The sequence below is a fragment of the Sebastes fasciatus genome, chromosome 14 (genome assembly GCF_043250625.1).
Source record: "Sebastes fasciatus isolate fSebFas1 chromosome 14, fSebFas1.pri, whole genome shotgun sequence".
Classification (NCBI taxonomy): Eukaryota; Metazoa; Chordata; class Actinopteri; order Perciformes; family Sebastidae; genus Sebastes; species Sebastes fasciatus.
In genome coordinates this window covers 20,996,662-21,024,149 of record NC_133808.1, presented here as the reverse complement: position 1 = coordinate 21,024,149, position 27,488 = coordinate 20,996,662, and the positions used below count along the sequence as shown (strand labels likewise).

At 40.6% G+C, this 27,488-nt stretch overlaps 1 protein-coding gene across 5 annotated transcripts in view; it reads right to left on the bottom strand.

The window, feature by feature from the left end:
- Positions 1 to 27,488, bottom strand: part of erbb4b (erb-b2 receptor tyrosine kinase 4b) — a 361,102-nt gene that overhangs the window by 74,732 nt on the left and 258,882 nt on the right. For all 5 annotated transcript variants that reach the window (XM_074659614.1, XM_074659616.1, XM_074659615.1 and 2 more), the window contains 6 exons: positions 27,029 to 27,228; positions 20,281 to 20,413; positions 14,840 to 14,933; positions 8,186 to 8,340; positions 6,019 to 6,063; positions 2,269 to 2,401 (listed from right to left, as the gene is read on the bottom strand). In XM_074659614.1, coding sequence (XP_074515715.1) covers positions 2,269 to 2,401; positions 6,019 to 6,063; positions 8,186 to 8,340; positions 14,840 to 14,933; positions 20,281 to 20,413; positions 27,029 to 27,228 — 760 coding nt within the window. The remainder of the gene's footprint in view (positions 1 to 2,268; positions 2,402 to 6,018; positions 6,064 to 8,185; positions 8,341 to 14,839; positions 14,934 to 20,280; positions 20,414 to 27,028; positions 27,229 to 27,488) is intronic.

Here is a 27,488-nt window from a genome sequence, read left to right as displayed (position 1 = left end):
GGAGAGGAACTGTGGCAGAAACAACAACAACAACAAGACGGCGATGGAGAAGTGAGCGGCCGAATTAGTCAGACGATGCAAAAGCATAAGAGAGGGAGCAATATAAGGAGAATTAGGAAAAGAGTGGAAGATTAGAGAGGGAGGCCGGGCAGAGAGAGGAAAACTGAACGGGAGTGTAAATCAGCCTGGCTGTGGTCGGCAGCTTCTGTCCCTCTGGCTCATGGTTACCATTTGATTAAAAACAATAGCCATTCTTCATTTAAATGGAATAACAAATCAGCTTCTGCAGGGTGGAAACACCAATGGCGGGGGCCACAAACACGCACACGGACATAAACACACACTGGGCAACACAGATGTCTTAAAAATGATCCATCCACACGCACACACACACACTACTGTATCGTCCACTGTGCAGAGAGCTGTCCAGCATCAGTGGTGCTGAAGATGTTGTGGCAACAGTACAGCACAGTGGAGCTGTCCACCTTCTCACTCTACAAGGAAGTGCTGAAACCAACAACGTGTAGTCACAGAAACTATTTACTAGTTATGTTAATTTTATCAATTCACTGACAACAGAATGATGAGAAAACATGAACCCATTAATGCATGAATCAATCATGATTTGTGACCTTGCAGCCATGTTAAGATAAGTTCAGGAAATACCAAGCAACGCCCACCAGCCAAGATGTTTCTGAAGACATTTGAGGCGAGAAATAGGCATTACAGTAACAGAATATTGATTCATATTTGATCAGCGCTGCCTAGTTTGACCATTTAATCGGAGTTCGCGAGTCATTGACAGCTGCCTCTGTTGAATGAATAGCCAATAGGAACGCTCGCTCTCTGAAATGACCTGTGATTGACCAAAGTCTCTCATCACGGGCTAGATTCTTTAAAGCCTGAAAACAGAGCCATGAGGAGGTGCAGAAGTCTAGTATTCTCTCAGAGCACTTGAATTACAATATGCTGAAAGGTTATTATGGATTTTTTGCCCAATGATGCCAAAAAATATACTGTCTTCTGCCGCTTTAACTATACTCAAGTTTAATGCCATGACATGAGCTGCCTAAACAGTTATTTTCAGCTTTAACAACTTAAAATGAATGATCTACTTCACTTGGAAATTTAGAGGCAATCGGTTTTTCTTTAAGTAAAGTCAAATTATTACAATTTACAGTGTAATAGAGGGCTGTTAATATCCGCCTAGCTCCTTGGATCGCTTTGTAAAAAGGTAGTTTATTATATTTACACTTCCTTTTGAATCAAAACACACCAGTTTGACAGATGACATTTAACATTGTTTCCAGCACATTCTGATTTCACATTAAGAATGACTGTGGTCTTCATTAGCTATATAATGTGAACAAAATGAGACATATATCAAGACACGGTGACAGCACAAGTGTCTGCCATAGGTGAGAGAAGTGTAAGTATGATAATAAGCCACATCAGTGCTATTTTGTCATTATAGAAGCTATCGGCAAAGACACTTCACTGATACTTGTGCGCTCTGAAGAGGGAGAAAGCGGTGAAACCAGACCTTATTCTCACTATGGACACACAAGTGCATTATGGTGTGCTCTTCTTGTTCTAACACAAAGGAAGAGTGCTTCCTCCTCTTCTAATGGTATGGTCCCTTACCTCTTCCCAACAGAAGTGTCCTCTTCAGTATGCTATGGCAACACCTGAGCCCTCTGAGTTTCTGACACTTTCTCCACCTCTGCAGTCACCATCTGGAGACATGAGGTCTCATTCTCTTTTTTTCTTCCCTTCAGTCTTTCTCTTATTCTGTACAGTACGTGCAGCAGGGTATGTGCTATGAATGCACACACACTCACACTGCTACACTACACACATGCGACAATGTAATCATACAAATTCAGACAAACGTCCACAGGCATTTCCTATGTTTTGATCTTGTTTTCTTCTTAAATTAATGGATTACTCGTCTTAAAGACGGTCAATTATATGCAAAATCTGTTAAAGATAATTCTGCCACTCTTACTGAAAAAAAAAAATACTATTCTTTTGTATCCTTTTCACTAATTTCTCATAAATCTTTTCACCGCCTATTTCACCATTATGTTTTTTAATGCTTTTGAATCTGCAATGCCTACGCTATTGCCAAGTTATTTGGCCAATATGATACATTATTAAAGGTTGAAACTGTATGGAAAGTGCCATACAACTGTCACCAATGATTCCCAGTCATAAACAGTCTTTTGACTGCAATTTCTCCCTTTTTTAATCGACTGCCTTGCTCACCTCTGTCTCCAGGAAGCGACGGAGGGCTCTCTTCTTCTTAATGTTCTTTCGGCGCAAAGACACTGCTACGCTCAGCACCATGATCACCACCAAGAAGAGGCCGCCGATCACCCCCGCTGCGATCAGAGGGGTTCTGAAGACAAGAAAGTGGAGGGGGGAAGAAAAAGAAGGAGGAAAAATGAGCGGATGATGAAGACAGAAGAGGATGCAGGCAATGAGAAAGTATGAAACATTATCTCCAGGTCGAGAGATTTGATGCCATGTGCACACACACACACACACAAAAACTAGTAAGCAAATAAACAAACACATAAAACATGTCTCTAAAGTGTATGCTTATGTAGGCGATCCTTAAAAACCCTCTTCACCTTCAATTTCTGTCTGTTTTTCCCACTAAGCTTCATCTGGTAACAAACATCCCTCCATGCCCTCTCATTAAAATCGAGGCTGAGATCAAAAACATGGAAATAACCATCAAAGTGAATTCTCAGCACCACACTGACGCTGTCATTTGAAATCAAGTCTCTCAATAATTTTTACTGATATGCTCCCCAAACGGTCTACGGAGTAGCTGCAGAATTGAGTAGGAAGACTTGGCTTTCCAGTGTACCAGCCCACAACCCCCCCTTTGTTTTGCTGTAATGAAAGAATTAATTTGGTCAAGGCGTTCTGAGACTCTGCCCTTAATCAGAGGAAAAAGGCTGTTATTCAGGACCGTATATCACAGACTGCAAGGATACTCCCCATAAAATGTTATCACAGTCAGCCGGCTTCATGGGAAGTGAAGAACTCTGTATCTCCCCCGCATCTCTCTCTTTGGCAGGCACAGGGAGAAAATCACTATTTTTGGGGACTCATAATGTGTGATGGCAAAGAGCTGTTGAAAAGAAGAGTGGGACCAATAAATCTGCCAGGTGTATTATATCTGCCAATATGAGCTCACTGCAGATACTGTATGTCTGTATCAGTGGGAAATTGTATAGAAGTCTATGAGAAAATGACCCTACTCCCTCACCTGATTTATTACCACAGTAAACATTGTAAACATGAGTTTATGGTCTCAATCGCTAGTTTCAAGTCTTCTTCAATACAGCATGATGTTGGCTGCCACGCCGTTGTCCGATCTGGGAGTTGTCCGTGTTTTCATCTTAGACCTGTAAACCTTTCACAGTGTGTTTTCAGTTATTGAAAGTTAATTTAAAATGCCTTGTTCAGTGTTCGGTAGTACTTAGCTCCACCCTCTCGTGTCACTTCTGGTTGCAAAAAAACAAGGTGGCGATAGCCAAAAAATAAGATGTCGACGTCCAAAATGCCGAACTCGAGGCTTCAAAACATAAGTCTGCAAACCAACGTCCACTTCTTATATATGTTTATGGTCTATAACTAACTCTTGCAATAAATAATGGGCTTTAGAGGTGCTGCCATAGGCCCTTTGTTTCCACTCTTTAGGCCAAGGTAACTTAACTGTCTTCTGGTTGTAGCTCCATATTTAATCAACATATATAATCTAAAATCAACACTACAAAGTTTGTACGTGCGCGTCTGTATCTTGCACTTTTTAATAATAATCAGTCAATAGTCAGTCAACAAGAAAGGTAATTGACGATTTGACGCATGACCAAATGTCATTTTAGCATCAGGACCCACTGTAGACGTCTAATGCAATCCACACGCTTCACATACATGGTCTTTCCAACTGACTGGACTAACTGGTCCCCTGAAACCCAGCTATACTATAATGTACTCAAGAGACATGCAGTTCTAAAGGTCGCCCAGCAAGCCACCTTTGCACATGGTCAGTGATGCAGTTGACCACATCAAATGCAATGTTTCTCCACCATTACAACCATCAGAATCTAAATATGTATGCACAAGAAGCCAGTCAGGGAATACAGAGATATCAGCTCTGATCATTTTGAATTAAATGGGAAAGATGCCGCCAAATGGGAACCTGTTAGATGAGGTATTACTTGTCAGTTTTATCAGAATGAATATTACATGAGTAAGTGACAGGAAGTGATTAATCCAGCTTAATCAGATACGCACACAATCTCGACACAAGATGTACGTTAATGCCAGGTGGAACGATGGCCTTTGAAGGCTTAGTGTAATCATGCATTTCTGATAAGCCACTCTCAGTCGTGCTCAAAAGCCAATACCTCCAACCGGTAACACATCTACAAAATGTGTGACACCTCAGAGCAGGCAGCTAAGCCTGGGGTTAGCCGGGCGTGTACTGCTGCATCCTGGCCACAGATATCGGAGATCTGATAAGGGCCGATCTGTCCACCAGGTCAGCTGATAGTTACATTTCCCCATCTGTTGCAGTCCCCCTTCATCTTGTTGTTGTCCCAAAAAATGTTTCAGGAGGAAAAGGTTAGACTTTGATCGGATCTGTAGAAGGCGTGAATGTTTCCTTTTAAATTATACAGCAGGTATCTCCTTCCGCATCTATTGGTCTCAGTGAAAGGTTCAGGACTGAATATTGATCAGTAAATACTTACTAAATGGTTTTCAGTTCGTCTGTCTATATATCTAACTGTACTGCTCTTTCTTCTGAAGCCTCCTGCTATGCTGCTAGATAGTCTAAATGTGTTTCCATTTTTCCAGTCTGATGGTCTGAGTTTAAAGTCACACATTGTCTTTTACCATTGCACTGTCCTCCTCTAGCCTGGTCACGATAACTATAATATATTGTCATATATAAAACACAACAGACAACATTGAGGTCAGCAAAAATTATCGAGGTCATGTCCACATATCGTACGATAAGTCAATAGCGTAAGAATTATCGAGGTCATGTCCATATAATGTATGGTAAGATGATAACGTAAAAATGATTGAGGTCATGACCATATATTGTGCTATAAGTCAATAACGTAAAAATGATTGAGGTCATGTCTCTATACCATGTGATAAGTCAATTAATGTAAAAACGATCGATGTCATGTCCATATATTGGGCAATAAGTCAATAACATAACATTTAACGAAGTCATGTCTCTATACTTTATGATAAATGGTTAAAGTAAAAATGATCAAGGTCATGCCAATATATGGTACGATTAGCCGATAACGTAAAAATGATCGGGGTCATGCCGATATATCGTAAGTTAAGTCAATAATGTTAAAATGATTGCGGTCATGTCCATATATGGTACAATAAGTCAAGAACGTTAAAATGATCAAGGTCATGTCCCTATATCGTACGATAAGTCAATATCGTGACAGGCCTAGTTGTTCTGTTCAGTTTTTGGCAGCAGTGTTGTGCTGCAGATCTCCAGATCCATCAGTAAGTTTTGTAGTGTTGGCTGTTCATTCTGTTCATCAGTCTTGTTTTTTTTCTTTAAAAAAACTAAATCTTCCCCCCACACGACAACAATTCTCAGCACCACTTGATGCCAAACTGTTTCTCTTATGAAATCTCTATGAATCCATTTGCTGCAAAATGCATTTTGTTACCCCACCTCCCCAATAGCCTCAGAACAAAAGCTAAAGCGCTATCAATTTATCAAGAACCAGGCAAATTGCTTGTGCAAACACACACACACACACACACACAAACACACACACACACACACACACAAGCATGCATGCACAGAGAGGCATTAAGGACACTCAGGGATTTTGGGCCTCAGAGCTAGCCATTAATCAGAGACTTTGCTTACTGTGATTCTTTTGTGTGTGTGTGTGTGTGTGTGTGTGTGTGTGTGCTCGTATGAAAGGCAATACAGAGAAAATAATTTTGTACCTGTCCATCCAGCCAATACAGTCTTGCAGTCTTGGTCCAATGCACCTAAGTAAACAAACACAGGACAAGCAAAAAGTTTGACATTCATAGTTTGTCATATCTGAGAATGATGAGACAGGGAGTTGAGCAAAGCAATACAGTAGCTAATTGTTAATAAAAAATAACTGAATCCATAACAGTGTATGACGTTTTTGCCGAGAAACTTTGCCCTTTTCGACTTTGCTCGTTGGGAATGCAACCCATGTAATGGAAAGTACAGAGTTAACAAGACTCTGAGGTCACTTGTGCTGACTTAAATTACGTTTTTTAATGCAGGCCTACAGTAGATATGTGTCTGCCTTCGCACATTAGGGATATAATACTACATAATAAGATTCACATTTTTATCATTTATTACGTAGGAAACCAAATTTGTTAAATTACACACTAAACATTCTATAAATAAGCCATTTTGAAGTTCATAAAAAATGTAGTTAACCATCATTTGGAATATATTCCCTACTAGTTTTCTTTCTTCATCAGTAGATCTTTTCCTGTGGTAAAAGCTCTATAGCTGACTGTATAGAAAACAACAGGGAATGGAACTGCAGTATTTTGTATCTGTTAATTTGTTGATTTGTCAAAGTTACTTGATTCAAGAATGGACTTTGGTGTGCTGGTCGTACTCCTGACTCTACAAGTTGACATAAGCCATACTCTATTGATTTCTCTTATCTGTCCACTACAGACTTTATTGCTGTCTGTCATAACATACAGTGTCTCTGTTTTTGTGTGTGTTTGTGTGTAACATGTATGAGTCACAACTTCCCAGAGGTTTAGTTTCAGTGTGCCCAGTGTCAACATGGGTGGGAGATTACAAAGCTACATTGTCTTCTGGTGGAAAGCAAAGATCTCCGCTGGAAATTTCACCAGTCCTCCTGTTTCAAATCTCCAATGTGTACTGCGCACTAGTGGCGTCTGACAGTCTTAATACTAGCTCCAACATTTGGAGGCTCCTTCGAATGTTTAGAAGTAAGGGATAGTGGTTTCATCCCTGTGTCTGTTTCTTTCCCTCTTTTGTTTATCTCTCTCCCTCCCCCAGCTTGTTTTTTTGAGAAGCGGATCTGCTTATGAAGCTATACCTGTGACAAAGTGTCAGCATGGTGTTTTCCATTTACGACTACATTGCTATGCTCGAGCGAGCTGGAGGCTGTCACTCAGGAGAGGAGAAATAACATGCAAGGAAGTGACATAAACTCCCTGTGGAGTTCAATACAAAATGATGTCTTACCAACGCTTGTTGAATATTACATTGAGCGATCAGTGGCTAGTGAGCAATGGAGAGAGGCAAGGTACTTCGCTGACTTTCATTCCTCCTGTCTTCTCTCTCATTTTCTGCTTTGCCTCTCTATTAATCTCTCTTATCTAGCAAAAATGTTGGACTATAATTTTGTAAGTAAGTATATCCTGTTAGTACCCAGTCACTCCAGAAAGTGGCACAGGGAAATTCCTTTGAGTGTCCTTGTGAAATAGGTGGTGCTGGAAGTGTGGTGATGTAGTGACTACTCACAGGGCTAGTTGGTGAGTTACTGCGGCTGACGAGCTCACCAGTAACATGGTAGTGCTACACAATAGCCAATACGTCGTTAACACAGTTTATTCAACCAACGTCAATTTCTGTCTCATGACTGACTACAAACCCTGCCTCTTTATAGAGCAGCTTGGACTCCAGCAGAGCAGGGTTCTATGAAATTATATGGTGCCATACAGCTAATTTTGTGCCATTTTTGGACTCTCCGGCTCTCCGTTTCACATGTCAGCAGTGTGAAGATGGTTTGCTATTGCTCAGTGGTGCAAACTTTCATGTCAAAGTTAACCAAAGTTCAATCCTTTTGCAAAAACAGATTTACTTCACCTTACCACTAAGCTGGAGTGACCAGGCGCTTAGGGTTTGGGTCAGGAAATTTAGTCAGGACTCCTCTCAAACCATCTAAGATTGCAAACGGTAGAAATGTTCCATGTGTTTTAGTTTTCTCTGGTAAAGTGATTACGGTTTCATTCATCTATTATTGAAATAACTGACTTCTGATTTATGAAGGAATGACAGAACTGTCTTACTTTTACTGTCTTATTTTAATGACCATTGAACGCCACACCTCTGATCAGTCCTTGTCCTGACTGTACTCACCCCTGGGTGCAGTTGGCATGGCAGGGATGGCATTCATTGTTGGCTTCTGCGTACTTGAAGATGAAGCTGTTGGTTCCTTGCAGGCCATCGGGACACTTGTCAACACAATTAGGACCATCCTTGAAATGGAGGCATTTCACACAATGCTCCGGGCCCTATAGGAAGTGAGGGAAAAAAAACATTGTTTAAATCCAGATGCACATATTCATTTTGAAAACATCCAGTAGTTTATCAGTAGTTCTGAAAGAAATGTACATAGTAGGTGGCGCATGCATAACCATCACCGAGGAGCTATGTTGCCATTTAGCAAGGTACTTCACTGACAACTATGTTTGAGTCATTTCTGACTAAGCCTGCTCTACAGTATATGAGTTGGAACACTGCATTCAGCACTAACAATAAAAACAGTATTTTTACTAGGTAGCTTTGCAGTTAGTGGCAAGTGGCAGTCATGATGAAGTCTTCCTCCTTCCTACAAACTTTTTCTTGACTGGTGGATTTGGAGACAGAAAAGAGTATTTTTGCAAAAGGCTTGGCTATCAATAGCGAGTCCAGCTGTCTCTGGACAGCTTTCTCTCACAGATGTTTGGGTGACAGTTTTTACTCTCAAGTTATGATTCCAAACTTCCTGTGTGTAGAGAGGATATACTGTAAGTACACCTGGCATCATGAAGACGGGTATAAAGGACAAATCTGCCATGTCACAAATTTAGGGGATGAAATATCTGCTGTAGCCTCAGTTTGTAATGTAGACTGATTGATGGGTATATTTCTACATCAATAACTTGGCAAGTGCAGGTTTCTTAGCAGCTTTATAGATTAAATTGTTGTGCTTGTGTAGCAGTGAAAGCTTGAGAGCGAAAGAGAGATAACAGGGAGCAAAAGACAGAAGGAGAAAAGTGAAAAAAGAAGTACTGTAGAGTAATAAGGGAAAGTGAGGGAGGGAGAGAGAGAGAGAGTGGACATGGATGCAGAGGCAGTAAGAACGAGCGAGATATAATGTGAATAAGAGAGAGAGAGAGAGAGAGAGAGAGGGACGGGAGGGAGAGAGCAGACGAGACGCATAAAGCAGTGTGAGCGGAGCAGGCAGATAATAACCATCGCTCACAGCACACACAATGACCATAACAATCCGCCTAGAACAGGATTTATGGAGCTAATATAGGCGAAGGAGGAGGTAGTGGAGGAGAGGAAGAGAGGCGAAGAGTTCTCCCAGACAGGACTCGTATCATCAACAGACCTAAAGAACATCTCATTGACAAACAACACACACAAACACACAAACCAGTGGTGAAAGAAGTATACAGATCCTTTACCTAGGTGAAAGTGCACAAGTATTAGCGGCAAAATGTACTTGTATCAACAGTATCAAAAAATAAAAGTACTTCTTCTGCAGTAAAATTTCACCTGTAGCTGATATATTATTATCTCGGCCAGGCATGGCCTGAGGAGATTATGTGCAGGGTTGTGTGTGTGCATCTGTCTGTCTGTCCGCAGCTAATCTTGCATACTACTGGACCCAGCCTAATATTTGTGGTGCTCATTTTTATAAAAGAGGGGGTCTCTGCATTTTGGGGGACCAAAGGGGTGCTTTAAAGTTTCAGCAAATTATGAATTTGCACATATCGCCAATATTGTTGTTTGTGCAATTTGAATTCTGCTTGTTAAGTCATTGAACGATTCAGGTTCTGCTCTATGTAAAGGTCACCAAGCACTGCAACACCGCCCAGCTCCCATTTTTTCCAATACAAGGGGGTTTAACCAATACGCAGGCAGGGATTGTACCATATACGTGAGGTCGTATTCAGGAAGGGGTCAAAGTTGAGGATCTTTGCAGACTTCTTCCAAACTCCCTTACGGCATGACAGTATGGGATGACACTGAGCACCTGGGGGTAGAGAGGAGGAAAGACCAAGGCGAGAGCAGAGCAAGAGTGTGCTTCTACACTGAACCGCGGAGGTGACCGCTCTGGAGGGAGAGACCACTGGGCCAAGTGCCGCAGGCAAACGGCACAATGGTACAGGCTTAGGTTTTCTAATGTAAAAATCTTCATCTTGAAAATAGTGACTATAGCTGTCAGATAAAAGTAGAATATTGAAATGTGGTGGAGTAGAAGTATAAAGTAGCACAAAATGGAAATACTCAAGTCAAATTATACTTAAGTAAAGTACTTGAGTAACACATACTAACAAACAAACACATACTATGTATGTGGCAAATACCGGTGGGACAGAAACACACGTACACACACACTGTTCTCATTAAACAAGGGGGACCAAGGTAAAAAGATGATATTGAAGGCAGATAATTATCCTTTGGCAGGTGGAGGAGTGTGTATGAGTGCTTATTCATACATAACCAGAAGTAGTGTCGGTGCATGGGCTTGTATGCACTCGTGTGTGTGTGTATGAGTGCGTGTACACTAATGCCTCTGTGTGCGTTCTTTGTAGCTGTGTGTGTGTGTGTGTGTGTGTGTGTGTGTGAACATGCATTCACCCCGGTATAATTATGCAAATTGAAAGTCTCGCTGCTCTCGCTGGCTTTAGCGTTGAGCCTGGCACTTCGCTTTTATGAGTGTCTTCCCACCCGTGGCTATTGGTGTGTGTGTGTGTGTGTGTATCCAATAGTCCCATCACATCAGCAAGCTAAATTATGTGACAGAACAAACAAACAGTGTTTGGTCCAGCAGGGCAATGGGACATCCAAAAAGTGACAGGGACGCACAGCGTCGCGACCAAAGTACCCTGCTGTAAATTTAAATTGGTCTGCTTGTGTGCTTAACACTGCAGTCTGTGTGTGATGTTGTTGGATATGTGAGTGTGAATGAATATTTCAATCTCTTCCCTCTCTCCCTTTCATGCACAAACACCAGCATCTCAGGAGGATTGGCAATTAATCTTTATGGTGTCAGAGCTTATAGTCAGGACGGGCAGCCACATAAAAGGCTTTTCAAGGCATGATCAGGTCCCTGTACATCAGGAAAGATTTACAAGATATTTTACTATGATATAATGCACAGACCAAGTCATCACGCTCTGCTGTATATCTGCTCTACTGCTTAAATATACCCCCACACTACACCACAAAATCTTATAAGCGTTAATGATGAGGTGGAGAGATGAAAAGCAGAGAGCGGAGAGGAGGTCGAAAAAAAAAACAGTGAGACAAACAGGGAAGAGATGGATGTGTTAGTTCATATTAATATGACTGTGGGCAATTCAATTCAGCGGTCATAAAGGGTATATAGCCATTCCAGCAGATTCAAATGTTATTATGTTTAGATATCATATGTTCACTATCAAAGCCAACAGTTTGTACCTCAGTGTGTGACTGCATGCAAGTGTAAGAACCAGCCCTTCGCCTAAGTACGTTTTTTTTTTACATTATCAAATATTTTAGTCTGAGTTATCACGCATGGTCAGTTACCAAATACTGTAGGATTAATTTACCAGACAAAGTGTGCAATCTAAAGCGTGTTAATACAGGATAAGGACAAAGAGACATTTGTAAATTGACACCAATATTCAACAGATGGGATTTTTTAGCAAATTTGTGGATTTCCAGCCAAACAAAAACACCAGCTTTTAACACTGGTGTTCGTACTGGTGTAACTTCCATACTTAAGAAACGCCACTTCCGGAGTTATTTTAACCGAAACCACGATCTTTTCCTAATAGTTTTTTTGCCTAAACCTAACCATATCATTTTTTTTTCTAATAGTTTTGCTACCTAAAGCTAACTAAGTCGATCTTTTCCTAAACCTAACTAAATAGTTTTGTAGCCTTAAGCTAACCATGTTGTTTCCTGTGAAAACGGAAGTTTATTTTGAAAAGACTGGATTCATGTAATGAGTTGACACGTGTTGTTGGACAAAATGCTTGAAAAATGAAGAATAACTTTTCATAAGATATCATTCGAACCGTTGTATGAGAATACACTGACTGGTGACAGTCTGTTAAAATGACTAACGACACAATGTGTCATAATTGTAATAAACATTATACAATTTGGAGTGATACGAAACACATCACACAAATATTGGCTTTTGCAGAAGATTAAGGGTCAATAGGATACTTAAGCTGAGCTGAGCTGAAGTCTTGCCAGTTGTGAAATGTAAGCAAGCTCTGCTCTTTCAGTAAATACATAGTAAACAATGTGCTTGCTGGAGAAGAAATTATGTATCACTAATCAACAACAGCAGCTACTGTAGGTCTACCATTATCAGCCATTCTGTCCATAGCATAGCCTTTATACATGGCTATAGTCGTATCTCCAATCTCTCTCCACAGAGGGCATTAGGCCTATCAAATCACTGTGTGTAAGCTGTAATGTAATTGCTATGGGCTCTGTGGCCATAACATGATTGCTGTAATCCATTTGTGGTGCAACAGGTTACCCTGGGACTTTTCCATTATACACAGCTTGACAAGACACACTCACACACATGCACAGACACACTCACAGGTTGAAATACTGCATGAGTTTGTACAGTACTTGTATATGGGAATTGCAGAGTACCAAAATAAGAAACAGCTGTTGAAAGTCATGTATAAAGTCATGTAAAGAATTTAACCTATTATATAAGACTTTTCAAGTAATGAAGACTCCTCTATATGGACCCCACAAAAGACAATGGGGATGTGAACACAGCCTCTATTTATTTTGCATTTGTTCTAATTAACTACAGTTTGAAACTTCCGGTCTGAAAATGAAGCCAATGCAGAAGTGCTTTAAACCTGCATTCTTTCAAATAGCCAGCAGGGGGCGACTCCTCTGGTTGCAAAAAGAGGTCTGATTGTATAGAAGTCTATGGGAAAATGACCCTACTTCTCACTTGATTTATTACCTCAGTAAACATTGTAAACGTGAGTTTATGGTCTCAATCGCTAGTTTCAAGTCTTCTTCAATACATCATGATGTCCATTTAGTAAATTATGGTCCCATTTAGAGTCAAATCGACCATAATGCAGGGTATGTTTTAGGGCGTGGCTACCTTGTGATTGACAGGTCGCTATCACAGCATTGTCCGGTCTGGGAGTTGTCCGTGTTTTCGTCTTATAAATTTAACCCTTTCATAGTGTGTTTTCAGTTTCAACATTTTGGTTGCCTAAAAATGTCTTATTCAGCGTTCGGTTGTACTAAGCTCCACCCTCTCAAGGGACTTCTGGTTGCAAAAAGCCAGGATGGCGACGGACAAAATGCCAAACTCTCCAAAGCGGCAGTCCCCAAACCCATGGGTGACATCACGGTGACTATGTCCACTTGAGGCATGAATATATGACTGCTAATGAAAATCATTACAAAATACTTTGACTGCTGTACAGTTTTTCTTTACTTTTTTCTCAAACTGCTGGAAGTGAGCTACAGGTATCTGTATTGTTTTATTCTCTTTACAGCACCCACCTTCCCATCACTTGTCGAGGAAGCCAAGTGCAGGGCTGTGAGGTATCAAGCAGACAGCCAAGATAATCAAACCAACAAATCTCCTCCGACAACAACAAACACACTCTACTCAAGCCGACCACCAACTTTGGCCTCTGCTTGCCATGTTTGCACACAGACACTCCAGTAGTTTTGGAAACAACTACTTCTACACTACATTGGGCAAACTATCTGACAGAGTGTGATGGGACACCAAAGACAGCGCACGGCCCCTCTGGCTTGCATCTGTCGCAAACCATCCCTCTCTATCAAACCGCGAGATAAGATTTTAAGAGAAAGCGCAGGGTCAGGGGCCTCATGTGGCTGTGGGTGTACTGTACTGTGCAGACAGAAATGAAGGTCAGGGATTTTCTTTTCCACTCTGGCGTTTCACTAATGCACAGCTGCGACCAAACAATCTTTCAAAGAGCGACTACGCTTATCTAAGAGCTTGTGCAATGCAAAAGTTTTTTAAGAGTACAAAAGCCTTTTGTCCCTCAATACATTTTTTGATGGTCAACTCAACATATAAACAGATCCCTATTCAGTCACAAGCGAACATGTACTGAATACAAACCCACAGCAAATTAGCACGCAAAATAATGCTGATCTTAGCAAAAACAATCAGTTTTACCTTTGACTCGGAACATGAGACATAATCAATAACACAGCTGAGAGGCACACTTTGACTGCTAATACAATAATTAATCATAGTCTGTGATGACCACAGGGAACGTCTGCAGCTCCAAGTCATTTGGTTTGTGGTGAGTGAATGCTCCGGCCTTGAATACTTTTCTGTTGGGGGCTCAACACTGAAAAGAATAATTTAATCCTTTCAGCTGATTCTGCTTTTAGTTCTATTCATTGTTGGTTTTAGTCTTGTCATGGGATTTGTTGACAATAGGAAAAATACAGGATATCATCAGCCACCTTGTTGTTTTTTTTCAAATAGTTAACCTTGTATTGATTTACAAAGTCAGTCTCTTTTCATTGGCTTGCCTTTCACTGTCACATTATAACTCCGATTAGCCTTGTCTCCATGGCTTCTACAGTAGCTTTAACACCATTGAGACTGCAGTTCATCTTTCAATGATGGAATAACGCCACCGTTGCTCTTTAATGAATAGATAAAAGCAAACGTAACCAAACAATAGCCCTTTTCTCTGTCTGCGTTAAGATGACATAGTGCTTCAGTGTCTGCCTTACTGTTGTTGTCTATAGGGGCAAGCTTACCGGACCGTTGCAGGTCAAAGAGTCATCGTCAGCTCGCTCACATTGGGCGTCACACTCCACGCACACTGACCCGTTGGCATACTCTCGCATATCCCTGAGAGGGGAGGAGGAGAGGGATGGAGGGAGGGATTAAGATGGGTGAGGAATACAGAGGTGAGATACAAGAGGGGGAGCAAAATATTATTAGTGAGATTGAACGATAGCATGGCTTTGTATCCTCAACATGGATGTTACATATAGTAGAATAGACAAAGTAAATGTGTCAGATGATTGATAAGAATGTAACATTAAAAAAAACTCTTAATTTAGCACAATGATAAACAATTGCTACATTTTGACTGAATCACATTAAAGCTTCATGTTTTCTGCTATGGATTTAAAGATCAGTGAAGTATATTTCATTATATATAAACATCCCGTTCTCATTCCCAGGGCGTCAAGAACTGATGCTTTGTCACGGCAATCGGCGTTCGACACCACCGCACAAGGCACCCTTTAGCGCCGGTATTAGACGCACCGGGCTTTCCATTAAGTACAATGTAAACCCATCTGCGGCAACAGTAAACGCAGTTTAAAGAGTGAAAAGACACACAGTTGGCGGCCAAGAGGGGTGATGGATTGGTCCAACAAACACAAGGCTTTCATCCAGGAGGCCGCTGTTGTGACGTCAAGTCACATTTTTAATGTACAAACGTAGTAGTTTCAAGCTCAACCATGATGTTTTTTCCTAAACCTAACTAAGTGGTTTTGTTGCCTAAACTTACGCAAATGTGTTTGTTTACTTCACAACATTAAGAACGTGTTTACTGTGATTGAAAAGTGACGCCGAGGGGGTCTGACAAAGCGTCAGTATGTGACGAGTTGGGATGACAACGTGTTATAAAACTGCAAATTCAGCGGAATCACCTCCTGGACAATTTGTGTAATCTCAATGTCATTATCAGATTTTATTTCCCAGAACATTCACTTTAGGAGCATTAATCAATAATGTCTGAATCCGGTTCAGGATGCCATTTCTAGAGCAGAGAAGACAGAGCGAGGGATTGAGAGAGATAGACGGATTATTAGTGGATAGATTTGTCCATTTCTATCTGATAGTAAGAACATTGTTTCTTACTATGCTTACTTTGGAAATAAAGGTCAGTAGATGTAGTCATACCATCAACAGGCAGACTCCCACACACACTATAGTTAGACCCACAAGCATTGTAGCTAATGAGCTAACTGTAATACTGATACCATCATGCAGGGGGGTCGACGCAGTTGAAAGGTGCAGTACCTTCGAGGGGTGCAACGCTTCAAAAATCAATTAAATTAAGTGCCTTGTTATTCAATTTCTGAAATCCCCTTATAATAGTAGAACACCAGAGTGGCCTCGAAAAGTCATTAAATCTGACCACAGAGCGGCTGAGTTGGCACTTTGCCTTTGTCACTACAGGACAAGGAGAATGACTTTTGGATTCTTCTCTTGTGGTCAGTGAGGGAAAACAGAATGTTACAGCTCAGCAAGAGGAAAAAAAAGTTGTCGTTGGCCCAGTGGGATCTAAATCAAATTAGTATTAATTATGCTTCATCTGGCCTTCATAAAACCTTCCAGGAGTCTGGGGAGGTAAGCCTTTGTCTGGGTGTGTGCTGGTTGAAATAATAAGGGCTGCAGCGTAGCTGGAAGATATCACTGTCGCTGAAAACTTATAGCCTACTGCATGATGTTCTGCTGTGTTCTGCTTTTCTGTCTGTTAAGGGACAAAGATACAGCAACACATTTGCAGAGAATAATACACCTTTACAATGATTTGATGCAAAAATAAACATTCATTTCAAATGGCTTTTGGAAATAATCTGTACTGCTAAACCTGTATGCTCACACTAACAAATACAACTGCATGTTCGGCATTTTGAACAGCAACGTCTAAATTGTTTTGACTCAACAACCATTAACACATCATTTGAGGTGTAAGGCGATCCCTCGTCATTTTTTCTGCTGTCAGACCGTGATGTGAAACTTTAGTTAGATTATAAATATAGAAGTCACCAAATGAATAAAGGGGCTTCCTTGTGGTTTAGCAAGCAGTGTGTATTCAACTCAGTCCTCAAGTACCTTTGTTCTCCAACTTTTTGTCATGCACACCTGATATGAAGTAAGGTCTGCACAGTGTCTATCCTTGTTAAAGGGACTGTATGTAAGTTTTTACACATATGAATGTTTTTAAATCGTTTTTTATTGCCAATGTGTGAACAGATTGTAACCTAACCTAAAAAATTAGACGAACTTTCTGGGTTTCTTCTATCAGACAGTAGACTGAATGCGGGCCGTTTTTTCTGGGAAAATTGCTAGATATCTGGGATGTGTCTACAAGGTATCGGCGAGCCTTTCGGCGAGTGTCTTTGAACAGTTCACACATGACGCTCGAGCGATGTCCAAGCTGTGAGCCAACGCTGATTTGCGTCTGATCTGGGGCTTTTGTTTGGGAGCTCCAAAAACTGTCGGGGAGCGGAAAATCAGGGCTAAAGTCGTGCACTGTGAACTAGGTATTAATGGCCACAGGTGTCCCTGTTAACAAGCAATTTCTGATTCTTACATAGATAATGAACTTCTACTGCTAAACCAATCCACTTAAGAATAAAGGTGCTGTAACAAAAACTTGAACTACAGGGCGACTTGAAAAACTGAAGCTGAGCAGATACCAAATAAAGGCACAAACAATGATGATATAAGACACACAATGTGTCAAAATTCGGGTCGGGGTTGCATTAAGTGAAGCTCTATATTTGGTGGGTGATGTGCTGGTAGCGCTGACGGTGCGGGTGGTGCTGACGTGCAGGTGGACAGGTAGGCAGGGCGTGGCCCCGTGCGCAAGCAGTGACTGTGACACGCAGTGACACGCCTAGCCCCCCTGCCCTAACAGCACCTCTTGGTCCTTCCCATTCCTCTCCAATGTGGCCACCAAACTTTTTTTTGATCAAATAAGAACTCTGAATTCAAAAGCAACTTTCCAGCAGTTCTGCAAGGCAAAAAAATCTAAAATGTTATTAATAAAACTCCCTGGGAGCGGATCTTGTCACCGTGTATTGTGAGAATAGGATAGCATCAAGCTATACTTCCTTTTAAAGTGAAGGGCCCCCTATTGTTTTGGGACTCTGCAGGGGTGCCTTTTTAACCGAGAGTTACCACCACGTCTTTAATTGTTCTTTTCACCCCGCGGCTCTTAAATATTATCCATAGTAAACAGAAAAAATTACTGCTGAACTTGAAAGCTGTAACAAAGAGCCTTGGGGTGTTTTTGAGCTGGAATTTAAGTTTTGATGAGCAGGTTGTGCAGCAGGTCTTCCAACAATTGAGGATTATTTGAAAATTCCACCACTCCTATTCACAGCTGAATAGGATGAGTTGTTTCATGGTTATTTGTCCTTGATTTGATCAGCGGAACACATTCTACTGCTGCAGGGGTTCTGTCAAGTACTTCATATAGGAATCAGTTTGATGTTGCCTGCGCTGGTAACCCGCAAGTTCTTGTAGGGAAGTATGATGATGACGATTACTTGAAAAGCACAGTTAGTGAATTTACAAACCACACGTCAGACTTCAGGCAGAATTTTCCTGCCTGGCACAGTGCTCATCATATTATATATTTTTCACTTTTGTTCATATGTTTTTATACCTTTCTTAAAAAAACATTTTATAAAAAAAATTCTAATTTATCAGAGGTTATTGGGTGAACATTTCATTCATTTGCTTTAAAAATCAATAATACAAAACCAGGTGTTGATTGTACTGTTAAATAACATTTGCAGCACAGACACTATTAAAACTGCAGCTCTATGAGAACATTCTTCCATTGTTCACTTTCAGTTGGTAAAAGTACTGTATATTAGCTGTAGTCACCACCACAGGATCCTGTTTAACACAAACTGTGCTTAATAGCATTGTCTCACATCGCATGATTGTCCATAGTTAATCACCATTAATCGCAAATTAATCAGTTATCTGTTCAAAATGTACCTCAAAGGGAGATTTGTCAAGTATTTAATACTCTTATCAACATGGGAGTGGGCAAATATGCTTGCTTTATGCAAATCTATGTATATATTTATTATAGGAAATAATAAAACAATGACAAATATTGTCCAGAAACCCTCAAAGGTACTGCATTTAGCTTTAAAAAAATGGCAAACTCAAGCCCAACAGTGAACAACAGAAAAGCCACCATACGAAGTATATAGTTACTGTATTTCATTTTATAATTAAGTGATCAGCATTTGACAGTGATTTGTTAATAAAGAAAAGAGGAAACATATTTGTAAAAGTGATGTGCAATGTAATGAAATTTGATAGCACTTTTAGCTCAATTGAAACTGCTACCTCAACAGACAATGAACCAGGGAGTGTTCACCCTCAGGTGAACCTGCCTTCAGTGTGCTCAATATGATCAGAAGGCACTTCCTCGACTCACAGCTGAAGAGTACATGTTTGATTGTGTTAGTGCAGCTATAGTCCATTTCCTCTTGGCATTGACACAGAGCTCTATTTGCTGCATTGGTTTGCTGGGTGAAATGATGTACACAGTTTGTTCCAACCACGTCCATCACTTCACAAGGCACTCATTGGTTACCCTTAGACTTGACAAACACTTTCTATTGCAACAACTATCACCAAGGTCTGTGATTGACCATACACTGTGTTGCAGAGGGACTTCGAAGGAGGCTTCCTGTTGATCTTTGATGAAAGTGGCCAAATAATGTGGAGTATTTGGAGTGACAGTCCTACAGTCGTCATCTGTGTTTGTGTTGATGCCCTGCAGATTTCCTTTGTGGCCCAGAGAAGAGTAGTGTCTTCACTTACACCCTGGTGTACCTATAGAGGGCTGTTGGAGCTAGACACAGATGTTCCTACTAAAATGGTGGGAATAAACTGAAAGTTTGGCAATGAAATCTTGTTTCAATCCTCACCCATTATGTTCACCTTGAAAAGAGAAACTGATCATTTTCTGCCGTTTCTTTTTCTCTGCTCTTTTATTCTGCTTTCTAAGTTAGCCGTAGTATAGAAGCTACTCATTTTTTAGACACTAAAAGTGTCTAGTGAAAGATAGGTCGGCTGGTATCAAGGTAAGCCAAAGTGCTTTAACTGTTCAAAGTATTCAGACTGATCTGGAATAAACCAGACTATGCACTGAAAAATAAAGTCTGAAAAATCACTTCTGGCAAGTAAGTCAGTTGGAAAAATCGAAACCTTGTGAAAGCACAATGAACAAGAGCAGGGCTATGCTATTTAGTGGTTTACTTTTTTTTTTTTTTTTTTAGCATCACGCAGAAAAAGACAAAGACATGCACAGATGGTTAGATGAAGAGATGTTTATGATTTGAACCTGCAACGCAATTAGGACCTGAGGACATTTAGAGGACAACGCACTATGTAATCTACCAGTTATACATGCATAACTCACCCTTCATAAAGGTTGCAGGTGTCCACGCAGGTTCGTCCACGGCTGAAGTATCTGCAGGAGAGGCACTGGTCTGGGCCAGGACCCCAACACCCGGTGTCCGAACACAGCGGGTCACACACCATGCGCTGCTTGGCTGCTCGATACACACGTACACAAAAAGAAAGACAGCAGAACAACAAAGAGTTAAATCCATGTAGAATGCAGTAGCGCATTGATGACTCGGTGCAGATCATAGACGGTATATAAAGATGGACGACATGATAGCTCCCCAAAAGTGAAGCCAAAACATATTGATCGCCCCCTGGTGGCTGGATGCAGTATAGGTCATAAACCCCGCCCCCTCCATGTTAGCGGATGGGACACGGGCCAAACTAAAAAGTCAAAGTACAGGGCAAATACATTTTCCCCAAAGATGATTTCTGTCATTTTAGGTAATTAGTTATTTGATGCTATAAAAAGGGGGTGAGACGTCATGATTGACAGCTGCTCTGAGGGATTAGTCACGCAACCGGAGTCTTGGGAATTGAAAGAGAGAGTACGGAGGCATTGATCTGACTTTTTCAGTCCTGATACGATAGCGATACCTGGGATTTGGGTATCGGCCGATACAGAGTCCCGATCCAATACCAGTGTTTAATTAATAAACTGTAGCTATGCCTCACTGTGTTGAAGTGAGTGGGATCATTCTTTTATGTGTAAGGCAACATATATACAGTCTATGGTGCAGATGCAAAACGCAAACCCCTAAATTGCCCCAAATTACCTGGATATAAAATTATCCAAAATAGTCACATTCTTTATTAAAAAGGCACAGGGCTAGATGTACCAAAGCATATACAATCTGAAAGGGTTCATTTTTGCATTCAATTTCTCTGCCTCCAAAGAGCAGCTGTTTATTTGCGGTGGTCTATAAAAGTTGTGTGTTTGTGGGGACGACTCTCCTAAACAATGGCAGCAGTAACAGCAGCAAGACAGAGGAATAGGTGTAGGGCTCAAAGATGTGCTGACGGAGGACGCAATTTCTATTCAGTGAATTGAGCGCTGACACAATAATTACCCTCATGGAAGAAGTGAAAGAAGACCTAGTTCCTCCCTCAAAATGCTACCGTCCAATACCGGCAACAGTTACATTTTACATTACTTTAAATTAAATTAATTAGCTCTTTTCAGTCAAGGGACTCTGGTTTGCTATCCAATGTGAGTGTTTACACTGTACAGTATTGTTCTGTGTTTTTATAAATTGTCTCTATTTATGTGTAGTGTGTACAGTGCTGCGTGTTATGGCTCACTGTGGAGCTAGCAAAGGAGAGAACCGTCCTGCTTCATTATAAAAATGCTGAGCCAACGGTGACGGAGCACTAGTGGGACCTAGAAAAGCACCTGCAGATGCCATGCAGACGTGTTGATTTAACTTAGACTTGCAGAAGAATGGGTGAACAATCAACCCTGGGAACTTTACTGTCTGGATTTATTTTGAAGGGTTGGTACACAGCCTTTCAGCACTTGTGATAATCTTTGTTGTTCGAAGGCTCAACTATATAGATATTGAATATTAGAACTTAAGATTTTCTTATTAGTTTAAATCCAAAAACATTAGTATCTGCTTTCAACACACGAATCCATCTGCACATAGATAGTACAAACATGTATTTTTCACTGTTTGGGATAGTCATGTTCTGCCATTCTAAAAGCCAGCTTTGATTTACAAAGAGGCAAGCATTAAAAGTGCTGTTCTCTCTGTATCTGCTTCACAGTTTCTCTTATAGTACCAACAGACTCAGGCCATTACATCTACTCTTTTCCATTCTCTTCTTGTGCCTGGATCCGTTATCTCTCTCTTTGTGCTCCCCTTCAGCACTCGTTTCTACAAAGGTTGCTACATCTGAGAGCATTACAGTGACAAAATGAGTGTTGAAGTAACGTGGTGACAGCACTGCAGATACACTCCGAACTTTTATCATCCCATCTGCATCTAACATAATTTCCCCCTTGTCGGTGGATTTTTATAACAGATCCTTCTATTCTCCATAGCTATAAACATGGCTATAAAAAGCCCCCTGTTGTTTTTGAGGTCCTGGCCACATGTAAGCCAGAGGCTACGCCTCAGTGTCAGCCGTAGCCATGTTCAGAATGCTTAAAAAAGTCAGGCAGAAGGATGCAGAAAAAAGGAGAAAACAGAAATTTCTTTTGAGGGCAGACGATGAAAGCACTGCCTTCCACAAGAGGCAAAACCACCTCTGCTGGGCTTCCAGCGCCGCAGGTGAACTGACCAGGCAGAGGAAAAGATGAGGAGAGAGAGGAATGATGGGTGCTGAAAAAAGGAAATAAACAAGAGAAGAGGAGAGGTTGGATGGGTTTTCAACCGTGCAGCACTTGCAAGATCAAAAAGATACGAACTTCAGATGTTTCTGACATGGTTGGAAAACAAAAGCCCATGGGGCTGGAGCTGTCAGGTGCCTTGGGAGACAAGAGTACATGCTATGATGATGATTATGAGATAGATAGATAGATAGATAGATAGATAGATAGATAGATTGATAGATAGATAGATAGATAGATAGATCCTGCCTCATTTTCTTCAGTATCAAATGCCGCATTGAAAGGAAAGCAGGGCAGCCATTGAAAAGGCTAAAGAGTGTAGGCAGGCAGCTGAGGAAATCATCCTTGTCCCTGTGCTACATAGGAAAACACAATGGGCTTGATCTTTTTTTTCCCTTTTGCTGTAATGTTCAGACTAGTTTGGGGTAATTTGTTTCAAGAATACATAATTTAGAAATGATAAAAAATTAAACTCTAGGTTTTTGGACATTTGAGAAATCTTTGAGGAGACCAAAAAATCAAACACAGAGGTTCTTCACATTAAAAACAGTCCTAGAAATCATCATTAGAACCGCTGACTCCAGAGACGCAATCGATAAAATCCCTTTATTTCAAGAGAACCTTGGCCTCCACTGATTGGCCCAAATATGCTCATGTGATCACATCTTTTATTTTGAAAGTGGAGTACATTTGAGGCATATACAAGGACAGCAGTTCAAACGCTTTAAAGGACCACTGTGTAGTATTTTGGGGGAATTATTGGCATAAATAGGGTATTAATAAGTACGTTTTCTTTAGTGTATAATCACCTGAAAGTAAGAATCGATGTGTTTTCATTACTGTGATATAGATATGAATGGCTTATTCTAAGGTCACAAAAAAACAACAATTCTTGTTTTCAGGTGATTATACACTTAAATAAACATACTTATTGATAGTATACTCCATTTCTGCCAATAGATCCCACTAATTGTTACACATTGGTCCAGAACAGGAGCACCACAGGACACGTTTTATACCCCTTTTATACCGCTGACTATAGGCATAGTCAGGCGTCTAGTCAAATCCAAAAGTTTTCGGATGACACTGCCCTAGTTGGTCAACTTAACCAAGGCAATGACCTGAGAGGTTGAATCATTTGTAAACTGGTGCGATGCACATTTTTTTATAATTAAATGTTGGGAGGAACAACGAGTTACTTATTGATTTTAGAGGGAGGAGGTCTACCCAGTCATGATTAAGGATCCGCACATAGAAATTGTCCAGTCATACAAATATATTGGTGTCTTCCTGGACAGTAAATTAAACTGGAAAAAGAACACTGATGTATTCAAGAAGGCTCAGTCGAGACTATTCTCTGTGAGGAAGCTTAGATCCTTTGATATCAGCAAGAAGCTTCCTCATGTTTTTTTATCAGGGAATCTTAGCTAGTGTCCTCTTTTATGCTGTGCTCTGCAGCATCGCTGCGGATGATAAAAACAGGATCAATAAGATGATCAGAGAGGTTGAGTATTTTGAAGGCCATCAATTACAGTGTTTTTAACAGACTCAGAAGCTCATTCAGTGAGCTCAGAAAGGTCTTTTGTTCCAGCAGCGGTTGGATTTTTTAATGAACACTTTCAGATGTGGTTTTTAGATGTAGCATCTTTCAGCTGTTAATCGTGTCTGAAATGGCTCTTTATGCTGCTATTTATTTGTTATACTGTGTTTTTGTATCTGTTGTGTACTGTGAAGGTAATGTCTATATCGTTTGTTGCACACTATGGTTAACTAAACGCTTCAAGTTTGACAACCTTCCTCTGAAGCTTTTTTTCATTTCTGTCAAAACTCAAAAGAGCTAGTTAATAATTCTCTACGTACCAGACTTCAACTGGGTTTTGACTGTCAAATTACAGCTCAGTTAAAAGAAACTGAGCAGCTTAATGCACGGTGAGGAGATTTTTAAAAAAGGTGTAATTTTCATCCAAAGCAAAAGCAGACAGATTTGAGGAGAGCTCACTGTTTGAAGGCCACCCTGTCAATATGAAACATCATTTGCAATCAGATCCACAGCAAACTGCAAAACCACCCAACTCTAGTTTATAAACTTACAGCCAAACATGTTTTGGCCTTAATGGGGGAGCAGGAATTCAACTTGTTTGACAACAAGGCAACACTTCATCTTACAGATCCGCAAATTTCATGGTAATTAGGTGATAATTAGCAAGTAAGCTATCTGACATTTATTTGGAGTTACTGCCAAAATTACCCCAATATTGAGACGTGAGACGCCAGCAGTGTGGCTGCTCTAACCTGTTAACAGGGAAGCCAAAATTAAAAAACAACAGGTAACGCAGCCGCCTTGCGCTCCTGACGTTCCCAGTGTGTCCGGGCTGTAAGGGTACACAGTCTGATGCACACCTGCAGAGCCATGTCAAGGAGAGCAGTGTGTGTCTTCAAAGTCACTGAAGAGAGAAAGTGTGTGTGTGTGTGTGGACACTTGTACATCTATCTTTGTGAGGACCAATTTGAGTTTTAGACCCAAAGCCCAGGTATCGCTATTGGGACTGAAGGAGGACAAAGGGTGGGTGATATGCTTCTGCAACGGCGCCATCGGTTGGGACGGCGTTATCAGCTGTAATTGCAAATGAAAGCAGTGTAGATCAGCGGCCATGAGCTAGCCAGTGTGCACGCTCACATGCATTAAAAGCACCCAAGGCCGTCCCGGAGATGTCAACAAAGCACGGAAAAGCTCTGATTACGACACATACAGAGGGAGAGCGACTTCATTCTCTACTCAGGTAGACATTACTCCTCTATATCGTTACATAGACAACAGTTGTTTGCTGCTATTTTAATGCTCTGGATATCATATAGAGAACCTTTAACACTCAGGTTAAAATTAGGGTTAGGCATTTAGTAGTGATGGTTAATGCATTATGTCAATGAGCGTCCTCACAAAGATAGAAGTACATGGATGTGTGTGTGTGTTCAACACTAAGGAACTGCCCAGGGGAAAGGAGCACACGAGCAGCGAAAAGGGGCCAACTCAATAATGCAAACACTGGCTCATTAATGAACATTATACATAAATGAATAATGTCTTAACACTTGTGGCAGTGATATAATAAAAGCTCTTCCATTTTTAGAGACACAATTTTTGTCTCATCACTTCAGATATTTGCCTAATTTAATTTCTTCTTCTCTGAATGGTTCTGTTGGTTAATTAGACTAATTACGGGATTATTGTTTTTAGTTGTCTTTAGAAATTAGTGAGATAATAGCTCCCACTCATACGACAGACAGAGAAGAATAGAAATGACAAGCGTGTTTCTGCTATTATATGTGCAGTGTTGATGCTGCCGTCTGCAGGAGCACAGTTAAGTTATGAAAAAGGCTGATTTCTGTTTCTGTTCACTGTTTTTAACAGTGAGCAGTAACTGTTCAGTGCTTCCGTTTTGGTTTCTCTCTTACAAGTTATCAACTTTTTTACACGTTTGGACACTGAGTTTAAGATTCCAAGTGAAAAAATGGGATAGTGGCAAATGATATTTGGGAACGGCACACATTTCAACCAGAACTGGATACAAAACAAACTGAGCTGATAAACAAGATTAAGTGTAAGACACAGCACAGTTGCTCAATTATTAGAAATCTGTTCCTGTTTATTTTGGAGCTCAGCAACAGGTGTGTTTTACCAAATGTATTGTGACTGGGAATGATACTGTATTTATTATCTACATAGAGGATACTTTACAGTTTTACAGTTTGTTTGCATTATTAAATTAACGCTTCACTATAGGTTGAAATAAACTAGGAGAACTGTCATTTGGTGCTGCTTTGCACGCTGCATAAATGCCTATTAGGGCTGAGCAAAACAATATAAAAATGTCAACTGTTTATTTTTTACAATATTGTTTCTATAGTGATTTAGGCTAGGCCTATATTTTATTTTTTTTTCTCTATAATTTTACCTTAAACTGTTGTGTTCATCTTGTTCTCAAGTTCTTAATATGAGAAAATACTTTTCATTTGTCAAGTATTTAATCCACAAAAGATTATACAAAAAATAGGCTTTACCATGTGGTAGTTCTAATAGACTATTTATTTATTGAATTACCAGAAAACTTGTTATATTGTGATATATTCATCTTTATCAAGACATAAAATGACCTATATCGCGATAGAAGATTTGGCCATATCGCCCAGCCCTAATGCCACTATATAGATTTGGAAAAAAAACATAGTGATTTTAAATCACTTTTTCTGCTCAACAGTGTGGACTCAAACTCGTCGACGTTGCAGTTAAATAGTACTGTATGTGTCTTAGGAAGCTGTTTCATGGCGAAGCAAGGCAAACTGTTTTGATAGACCTACATTTCTGTTTTGGTATAGAAACACCTGAGATTCTTAGTTTGTGATGTTGGTGGTGGTTTCAGTATGAACTTACAGCACTTCTGTGGGCTCTGGTTGTTGCGGATGAGAACCTTCTGGTTCGCAGCCCGGAACAGTCTCGTCCAGTTGACGGTGTTGTAGTAGCAGAGCTGGCTGTTCTCTGCGATGTGGACGTTCCCAGCGCTGATCTCTTTCAGGGACTGAAGCTGCAGTGATGAGATGCCTTGCTGCTTTAACACCAGCAGGGAGATCCCACTGAGGGAAGAATGGGTGGAGGTGAGAGGAGGAGAGGGCAGGAAGAGAAGGCATAATGGGTGTGACAGGAGGAGGAAAGGGGGAGAGGCAGAGAAGATGGATTTACTTCAGGGGTTTTGATGCAGGAGTCCCTTTTTTGTATGTAAACATCCTTTTTTTCTGTCATGTGAAGGTTGTATTTATCTCTCGTAAATGGCTCTATGTCCTACGAGTAACATTTATGTGCAAACTTAAGGAAAATACTGCCTAGAATACATAAT